We start from the raw sequence: 10,365 nt of genomic DNA on the forward strand, positions 1-10,365 counted from the left end.
ACTCTACGAAGTGTAGTTGGATAATAAGGTCGATTATGACCCAGTAAAAGGGATGAAGTTAAAAGCTGGACACTTGTTTTTGTATATCTTCAAATCCTGTCGTGTAAAAATACGCTTATGCCTGAGGAATTACATTGTCATATGTTCAAAACGTTAATGGTAGCTTTCGACCACAGATTTAGATCTTAGCACAACGTTTTCGCGACAAAAAGATTCGCATAGCTAGGTCCGAACTAGTGCTCAAACTCAATTGTTTTTCATTCGGAAACAACTTCTTCAAACAAACCAATGGTGTAGCCATGGGCACCAAAATGGGACCTAGCTATGCGAATCTTTTTGTAGGTTTTGTCGAACATCAATTTTTCAGCCAATACAACGGGTCCAAACCTGAACTCTACGGTCGCTACATCGACGACTGTATCGGCGCTACCTCCTCTACCAGAGAGGAGCTCACTCAATTCATAACTGCAGTCAATTCTTTTCACCCGGCTCTGAAATATACTTGGGAAATTTCTGACAATTCTTTATCCTTTTTAGACGTCAAAGTTTCAATTGAAGGCAACGGTTTATGCACTAGTGTGTATTACAAACCTACAGACTCGCATAATTACTTGTTATATTCGTCTTCTCATCCATCTCACGTTAAGAATTCCATTCCTTTTTCTCAGTTTCTAAGACTTCGTCGTTTATGTAGTAATGACTCTGATTTTCATCACAAATCAGAGTCAATGTGCCAGTTCTTCGATAAACGTGGTTACCCTGCTTCCGTTGTTCAAGCGGGTTACCACCGCGCTCAACTTATTGATCGACATTCAGCACTACAAACGTCGCATAAGGAAGATTCCGACCGCATTCCATTCACTCTCACGTTTCACCCTCACAACCACTCAGTTAAATCCATCATTCTTAAAAACTTCAAATTACTTCAAAACGATCCAGAGACAAGCACTATCTTTTCGCAGCCTCCGCTCATTTCATTCAAACGCGACAAAAACTTAGGCAATTTTTTGGTCAGAAGTTCTTTTCAGACAAATGACCAACCAGGCACTTTTAAATGCGCTCGTGCGCGATGCAAAACGTGTCCTTTCATTCACAACACTGATAAAATATCGGGACCTAAACGATCCATTAAGGTCACCGATCACTTCACGTGCACCTCCGCTAATGTAATCTATTGCATAACTTGCACTTATTGCAGAAAGATATACATCGGCGAAACGGGCAGAAGACTAGGTGACCGATTCCGAGAACACCTTCGAGACGTGGAAAGGAATGACAAGGACACATCTAAACCAGTCGCTAGACATTTTAATTTACCTAATCATTCTAAGCAACCTATGGCAATCTGCGGTCTTTCCTTGCACTTAGGTGGCACGGAAAGCCGTAAAAAATCTTGAACAAAAGCTCATCTTTCAAACCGGCAGTCTCAATCCCACAGGGATCAATGAACTCTTTTCATTCCACTAATTTATTCATGTTTTTCTCGTTGCCATCACCAATAACGTAGCTCCATTTTCTGCCTTTAAAGACACACACAACCCACAATTCCTCTATTCGCTCCGACGAAGGGCTAACGCTCGAAACGTCAGCTTTTGCAATCATTACGGTGGCCAATTTACCATTTCAACTTTGTTGATATATCCAATTATATGATAAGAGTGGGTTTATTTTTCTTTTGAACGACATGATAAATAAAACTTTGTGAAGGAATGCCCTTCGCTTTTGTTAAACCTACTCTTTCTAATAAGTTATTATAAGAAATATCTCTTGTATTATCAAGAAATGTGAGAAAAAAATCTAAAATGAGTCAGTGAGCTATTTCTTGTCTGTAGAAGCTAAATGAAATCGTTGTTTCTCGCATTTTGCTTTCTCTTTTAAATTAAGGCATGAAGAAGATTCTTACTTTTGTTTATTCTAATTAAAAGTGTGCGCCATGAAACCAGACTGCGTTGATTAAGGAGAAGCTATTCTTTATCTTTGGAATTAAAACTCAGAACCTCTCAAACAATCGCTTTAGTAGCATTTAGTCTAAATCTTCCATTGATGCAATGAAGAATTATGATATCAAATTAAAGCGCCTGTTTGATGTTATTCACCAACGATAGTTACAGAAAATAAAACAGTATAAAATCACTAATGGCCAATTCAAAATTAGTGCCCTGAGAGGTTCATAACTGTATGAAAACTAAAGGAGCAGAGTGATAAAGACCAAATAACCGACTTCAGAAAAAAAAGCAAATCGAGCAGAGCAAGACGTTAATCCTGTTACCACGTCAACTGAACGCATACGACTTTTCACGATCAAAGTGAAACCTTATGCCAAATTAGGGATTTTATTATGTTATGTTCTTTGAAAACTTATCATCACCGGTTTTTCATCGCAGATGAATCGTCGGGACAAACACTCGTAGGGAAATCGTCACGAGGAAATTGCCACATATAAATCACAACAGAGCAGAGCAGCCAATCGCGGCTTCAATCTATTTATATTTATAATAGAATGAACAAAGTGCATCGTCTGATTGGTCAATTCAGTAAAACCTTTCCTCGTGTTCCCCCAACATCCCGCGTGGCTTTATCAAGTTACAGAGCCCGGAAAAAATATGTTATGTTGCTTACATAGAGCCAGGAAAAGTATTTTCTATTGCTTGAATTGAGCCCAGAAAAATGTGTTCCCACCTAAGTAAAGATGTCAAATTGTTCATTCCCTGATAATTTTTAGTTCGCCTAACGACAATTCACCAATTACTCAGAAAAAAGAAAAGATAGGGGCACAAATATAATTATCAAAATATAGTTTTCAAAGTTATCGTCCAAACTAACATCTTCTGCTTTGCTTAACATATCTTTTTCCAAATGTCTTTTCACTCTAGCACGACGGCTTAGTTATCTTTACTGAACCTTTTGCGTGAGCCTTGAAATCGTGCCATTGAAACACGTTTCCCACCCCTGTCAAGCACGATTGCGACATTCGTACGATTTCCTGATCAACTATCACGTGATCCCAGAAATTGGCACCTTTCATTTCACCAATGAAACTTTGAAGGGATTGAAAGGATCCTCCCAACGAGTCTTGCTCTTGTCCTAGTACCAGGGTCCCACCACCACGTATCACATGACCTGCGAGAAAAAAGTATGGAACTTTATATATATTCAACTTGGTTTTTGTTTGATTGTGCAAACAATCAAGAGACAAAAAACATCGAGGGGCACAATGAACCTTCCTGTTTACTAAATGAATATGAGAGATCAATGACTATTCAAAATGAGTTATAGTTTTGTGTCAAGTGTTCTGTTTATTCCTTAGACAAAGCAATTAGTTTTTCTGGGGAGAGACATGAAAATATGAAACTATGGGCGCACTGTCTTTTCTGGTTTGCTCACTTGCAATATCAAGCGCTGTAGTACATGTTTGTTTTGTAAAGTTCGCCTTCTTTATTTGGTTCTGCGTTGAAATTAGTAATTCTGTTTAAAAAAAAAGCTGAAAAACTTCTTGCTGTGATGATTGATATACTCAAAACAAAGAAGAGTTAACCTGTTTTGAGACTTCACCCAGAGGCCGCGACGGAGCCATGTTTAAACAGTTTCCAGGATCCAGCGGTATTCTCCCATGTAACACAGAGGTGATGCCACCTTCCATCGTTGGCAGAGACGGAAGAACAATCTCTGTAGAGGAACAGCACAGAGAGTATGCTACATGAGAAATGCAGTCAACAAAAAATACATTTTATCATGGGCTACTTCGTACGAACATGTTTATTAGTGAGATGATTTTAAATCTTATGTGCATTCAATCCATACAAAAAAGGCCTAAACATAACATGAGTCGCGATCAAGGGTATTTAATTCAACCAAATTTTACACTGTCTATGCGTTCATTTCATCAAGTATAAATTTTTCCAAACAATTAAGGAAGTCACAGTACACGTTGTTTGTACCCGTGGCCTCCTCGCACAATTAATCCAATGACTTATAGTTCCACAGGGTCAATTCGTTGTCTGATCCAGATACAGCATAGCTCAGTTGTGTTCCTTCATTTCCGGTATCAGCCGTTTTCATCCACAAACAAGCTGTCACTGCTGTGAGATTTGGCATACCACTTGTGATGATGACGTAGTCACGAGTTCCTTTCCGCAGAAATTCAAATGCGTAATCTGCAACTGTAGGATTCACAAAACTTCAGAAATTAAAATGCAAATAACTTCCTAGATTAATAAGGCGAGCGACGATTCAAATTCAAATTCGAACTAAACACAATGATTAAGAAGAGCCACTACGTGAAGTGCCCACCGTTAAAATGATAATTATCTGGCAGTATCTACATCCGATGCCCAGAATAAAAAAAGACTATTAATACTATTATTATTATTTGTATTATTATTATTATTATTATTAAGTAGTCGATTTTTTAGTATGTAGCTTAGTTTACTGAACTTTTAATTTTTTTTTAGAGAACTGCTTTTTGTGAGATATTTTTAAGCAAAAATTTATTATTATTATTAAGTTAATACCGAAGAGATTCAAAACTTTTCTCTCAGAGACTTTTTAAACTTGTTTTGTAATATTTTTACCTTAATTATGATCATCATTATGATTATTATAAGTGTGTATCCATTATTATTATTATTATTATCATTATTATTATTACTAATGGGCGTTGAAGGACCTGAAGTGGCGAAAACTTTATTTAAAGGTTGTCTTAATCACTATCACCCATGTGAAAAATTGTTTTCACTGAAAAGAAAAATTTTCCTTTTTGAACCATGAGTTTTCTAAAAAAGCATTTTGTGTTTGTGTTCTATCTTCTAACTGTTAAAATTTTTAGGGCAGTGATATGACTGACCTATGGGTATACGATAAGGAGGAGCATTCTTGCAAAAAATAAGATCTTCCAGGATCCTCGCATGGCCATAAATTTGAGCATACTTACATTTGCCACAATGCATGCCAGTAAAATCAAGCGTACAATTGCAGAGATAAGAATCTCGTTCAAAGTCAGGAATGCATTTTCCACCATTCTTACAGGGCGAGTTCTCACAAGGCGACTATGTCATAAAAAAAATGCACAAAACATCTTCTTTCAAGTCACAGCGAAAACGGAGGGCCAAACATTTGCCATATTCCGTTCACCGAAGTCGCAGATTTCACGATTGAGTTTCTCGAAATAACAGGACAATAGTTGGCTATTTGGCCGAGCATCAGGTCGAGATGGGCAGCCTTTTGGTATGCTGTTCGTCGTCGTGCTAGAGGAACATTTTCGCCGTCGTTTTGTAGACCTCTTGTGGGGTTTGCAGAAGTTTTCTTTTGCCAAGAGACACCATCGCTTAAGAAGGAAGCAAAATTAGCGTCGAGGGACAGGATATATTGAAGATTCTGTCGCCAGGCTTCAAATGAAGTAATTGTTTCTGATTTGGTGAGAGACCATTACTTTGGTGCACGTGTAGTTGCCATTCTTGCAGGCTATGTATGATTATCTCGAAGGAGAACACTGTACTTAGCTCTTTTTCCGGTCGTAGCGAAGGCCGGCTCGTTGTTGGACCTTTGCCAGTAGTTCGATGACTTAGTGTTGAAAGTGTAGGTGGGTTTTTGAACCGCTGCCACCACGCCAGTAAGTAACGCGAACTACACAACGAATACGCTTTATTTATACACGGCGAAACAAGATGGAAGATACACAATGGAGAGAAAACAGTCAGGCGTCACTCGTATGAGCGCGCGCATAAAACTAAACAAACACCGCAGGACAACCTGCTGGCGCATCTGGTTTCAAATATATACTCATTTTCAGATCAAAACCCATCAAACCCTAACCATCTAAGGCGGCATATGCTTATACGGCTTATATACTGAAGCACCCCTCCTTCCAAGAGTCCTGGCTCTCTATTACTCAGACTACGTCGGGAGTCAGGCTGCTTGATGGCGCCATTAAAACCCATAAAATTAAAAACGTATAACTGTTTTATCAAGCCAACACGAAGAGCACGAACGGCTACACTAGACTGAACTGAGCGAAACCTGATTCATTAAGCACTCACCATGGGGCTAAAATGATGGAAGCTAGAGTTGGCTGGAAGTCTATCTTTAGCTCTGTGCATGTCTGTGGCCAGAACTTCACATGTATAGATACCATTTGAGTCTGTAGATTTGGCTATATTATATGAGGAGCACTTGGGATTCCCAACACAACTGAATGAACAATCCAATGCATCTTTAAGAAAGTGCAACTTTGTATTTGTTGCCATGAGACTTTGGTTATGATTTTGTTTGAATTTACCATATTTTGTTTCAGAGCCTCGATAAAGAGAACCTTCAAAAGGTATCTGGTAAGTCATCGTAAGCCCCAATGAAATCGTGTATTTTCTGCTTTCTGGTAGAATCTGATCTTTGTCGAAGTTTCCCGATTAATCATCGATCAGGACACATCATTGTTACCTCGTGTTATATTTTAAATTTTAATTAGGAAAATCATGACGAAAGTAAGCAGATGTTGAGCGGAGTAGGCATTAAAGTCGACACTTGAATCTCGACTTTTCAAATAATCAAACGTAAAAATTTAAAGTGACTCTTTAATTTGGCTGGATATCATCAAATTCCGATTTGATGGTGCCGGTCATCAATTTTTTGAGAATTATTTTAGGCAAAACATTTTTGTGCCTCTTTTGGACTGAATATGTAAAAGAAACGTTTGAATGACTGCTCTTCACTCTTGTAGATTTTTTAGTCGGTCTGATAAGCTATAGAAGGAAATATATCTTCCCGAATCAATATTCGGGAGGAAAAGGTATCTAGTTTGAATAACTGAGCTATATCTTGTTTGTAAAAGATTAATTGCATAACTTTTTATTTCTGTTAATTTCTATTACAAGTGCACGCCATGAAACCGAATCTTGTTTAAAAAACGCTGTTCTTTATCCTCGGTATAATTAAATTCTTAATCAGAAACCACTATCTCATATCACGACATCAGTTCATCCAAATCTGCTAATGAAAGAATAAAGAATGATGAAAAAAGATCGAGCCAGCTGGGGTGAACAACAAGGAAAATTATAACATAACCAAAGCAAAACGCACGTTCTGATTGCTCAATTCAGTGTCCACCATTTGCCCATTTGCGAATGAAAAGACTAGTTTCCGCATGCTGATTTTCCCTGGTCTCATAAGATTTGTTAGATAGAACAAAACTCTTTTGTTATAAAACAAACGGTAAACCCCACAGCGTACACTATTGAGTTATGGATGCACTTGGGAGGTTTGCTAAACATCCAAGAAGTTAGAGTCGCTCTCGGCTATCGCCTCGCGCGAGTCTTACGCTTCTTTGGTGCTTAGCAACCTCTCACGTGCATCCGTAACTTAATAGTGCACGCTGTGGTGTTTACCAGTTGTTAAATTTAGGAGGTATTCTAGACAAGAATAATTTTAGTTCAAGGCCATCTCCCAACAGCAACGAATACTCAGTCTAATTACCAAAGTTCTATGGACTTTTTAATATGAATTCATTGGTAAACTATATATGTTAATTCTAAACGCTTCTTTGACTTACCAAACTATGATAACGTTACAGTAAATAACATATATAGTAACTGTATCCTAAATTCTGTAACAACATGTGGATCGTTCCTTTTACATTGTTGATGAGATCTCGATTCTTAACAATGTACAAATTATGTTTCGACTTATCTCACATCTTCGTCAGTTACAAAAGGATTTTAAAAAAAAAAAAACCCAGTAATATATATAAATTTTGCGACCCATAGAAGTAGGCATATAGTTAATTATCATTTATACATCCGTAAGCAAATAACGAAGAAAATATATCAAAAGAAACAAATCTGGAACCCCTATTAAAGTAAAAGTATATCTACATATTTACGTGTTGATAAAGACTCAAGCCAAATGCTATTGTTGTGTTTGTTATTTTGTTATACAAATGATATTTTTACTTTTTTCTTGTTAAATAGGGAATCTATGCTGCTGTTTCTTCTGTTTCTTTTCTAGATAGGGGATTTCGAAGGGGTAAATTAAGGAAATTTGAACGTTTTCGATTAAATCTAAATATTTGTGATATGCCAGCTCTTAATTCAGGCAACCGCAGGGCGTAGACTATGGGATTAATCAAAGAGTTGACAAAGTAGATGATTTGCACTGAAATATGAACATGAAAACGCGCTATCTTGGATAGAGGAAACTGACTTGATTCCCCGGTGTATGAAGCAATTACTAGGCTTTGGTGTATTATGAGAGGAAGCCAAGTTACCAGAGATCCAAGAGTAACAACAAACAAGGTATTGGTTAGTCTCCTCTCCCTCTGTCCGGCGGCACCATGGTGTTGTGGATGACGACCGCAACGAACTTTGACATATAAACAGAGATAAGAAACTAGAATAACAAAGAGAGACATAAAGAAATATGACAAGTAAGCAATTTCCGGAATCAAGGGATCGGGAATGAAGATTTGTTCCGTCGCCAGTATACCTGTGGTTAATAACCAAATGATAGTTACAATTATGATATAAACCCATTTTTTAGTTTGACGATGCCTGACTGGACAAAACGTTGCACGTAGTCGTTCTAAAGAAATAACCGCAAGGCTCAACAGGGAAACAATCGGAAAGATGCCGAGTGTGATTTTCACGCGAATTGACCATTGAACCATCCAATTGTTCCTCCATAGATTGCAAAATGTAGCCATTTTAAGTTCGATTCGTAGAGGCCCACTGATTGCGCCAACTAACAAATCGACGATCGCCAGATGGATAATTAAATATGTACTCTGGCGCTGTAGCTTTCGCTGCTTCATGAATACGATAACAGCAATGATATTAAGGATAACTATGGCCAGACATTCAGTGATAAAAACAACGAGCCATGGTATACAATGAGAGAGAGGAACAAGCATCAGGTCCTCTTGGCCAGAGGTGTTAAGGGTAGTGTTGCTGATCCTGTTGGCCATTCAGTTTCAACAGCTACTTGGAAACCACAGAATTACCTAAAGTAAAGAAGTAAAGGCTTTTCTGAAATTTACCTATACTCCTGAAGTTTACTTTGTTCCTTGACTGCATCTAAGAATAGTATTAACTCATCCTCGGGTATATAATTTTCAGGAAAGAAAAACGAATTTAGGCATATTTTAATCTCATTTCTATTTCACTAACTTTAGTTCGTTCTTCACCATGATTATGTATCATAAACTTTCAGTTCGTTTAACCTGTGGAGATATAGACTACAAGAACTCATTGATATTCAGTTGAAAGGATGAGGAGTTTGCATTTGTTTTATCTTCGGTTCCGTGAAAAAGCTTGCTTACAGCGACAGAAGAGGAACAGGTGATAAAATTTTATTTACCGTTACCTTGAAGTTTATCTGTGTGGTTGTAATTTCACAGATGAGTGACTACCGCGTCAAGATCTGAAATCAAAAACAACAATAATACAGAAAATTACCCAAAAAATATTTGAAGAGTTTCTATCCCACACATGTGGTATGCTCATCCAAAGACATTTCTTACAATTGGTTTCTTGGCTAGAATCTCTCACGTCTGGCTTTGATCGGCAGAGCAGTCGACCTCAATTACGTTCTTCATGATCAAGGAAATAAATGGAATGATTTTCCAAAGTTGGGACATGTTATGTAAATATAGAAATCTGTTTTCTTTTTCTCTCATTATTATGTTTTTCAGATTAACCAGCTGAAAACATCTGACAAACACACAAAAACAGATAAGCAGTCATTATCATCTAATTTCATTTCTCCAAATTACGTCTCTTTTCCTTCTGGAGTCCTCTGACAAAGAAAAAGTTGAAGAAAAGAGAAGATTGCATGAGAATAGAATAGAAACTTCTTGTTGAAAACCAGTATCTTTATTCATAGCACTTTGATAAAAGTTCGTCATCGGGAAAATGTGCTCGTTTGACTGCTTGACAGTTATAATGGGAATCTCAGCATTTTTTCTATTCATCAAGTGATGTCTGAGAGATTTTCCACAAATAGAATTACTATTCATGAGAAAAGTACCGTTAATATTTACCGGGCTATAACTTCCTATTTTCTCAAAATTAAGTATAAATTAATTTTTATGGGACGACCTTTCTTTTCTATTTCCGTGGTTCTTTTACGTCAAACAATTGAATAAGAGAAAATAAGCCAATACAGGTACTGTGCGTGTCACGATATATGTTTTTTTTTTTGTTGTTATCAGTGAATTTAGGCTTATTCGTATGTCAGCTGTAAGATAACGAAAGAGAATAATGGGTTGATAATGATATAATATACCATTTTGTAGTAGTTTGATTGGCCCAGGTCTGAGAAGCTAAAATAGATGATATAAAAAGATGCAATATGATGAAAAGTAGCGGTCTCTTTTAATCA

General features: G+C 37.2%; 1 protein-coding gene and 1 pseudogene across 2 annotated transcripts; both read right to left on the reverse strand.

The window, feature by feature from the left end:
• Nucleotides 1-1,518: 1,518 nt before the first annotated feature.
• LOC111337707 (neuronal pentraxin-2-like) lies at nucleotides 1,519-4,150 on the reverse strand (annotated as a pseudogene).
• Nucleotides 4,151-7,460: 3,310 nt separating this feature from the next.
• On the reverse strand, nucleotides 7,461-9,715 carry LOC111337914 (adrenocorticotropic hormone receptor-like). 2 transcript variants are annotated; one of them, XM_022944306.2, is made up of 3 exons: nucleotides 9,506-9,715; nucleotides 9,349-9,405; nucleotides 7,461-8,986 (listed from the first exon to the last, which is right to left on the reverse strand). In XM_022944306.2, exon 3 carries the CDS (start codon nucleotides 8,948-8,950, stop codon nucleotides 7,964-7,966), a length of 987 nt encoding a protein of 328 aa, XP_022800041.2. In that variant the 5' UTR covers nucleotides 8,951-8,986; nucleotides 9,349-9,405; nucleotides 9,506-9,715; the 3' UTR covers nucleotides 7,461-7,963. The 2 variants fall into 2 exon arrangements, with proteins under 2 accessions (XP_022800041.2, XP_088608396.1); XM_088752270.1 differs by having other exon boundaries at nucleotides 7,461-9,405.
• Nucleotides 9,716-10,365: the final 650 nt, after the last annotated feature.

Source organism: Stylophora pistillata, chromosome 3 (genome assembly GCF_964205215.1).
Source record: "Stylophora pistillata chromosome 3, jaStyPist1.2, whole genome shotgun sequence".
NCBI classification, from domain to species: domain Eukaryota; kingdom Metazoa; phylum Cnidaria; class Anthozoa; order Scleractinia; family Pocilloporidae; genus Stylophora; species Stylophora pistillata.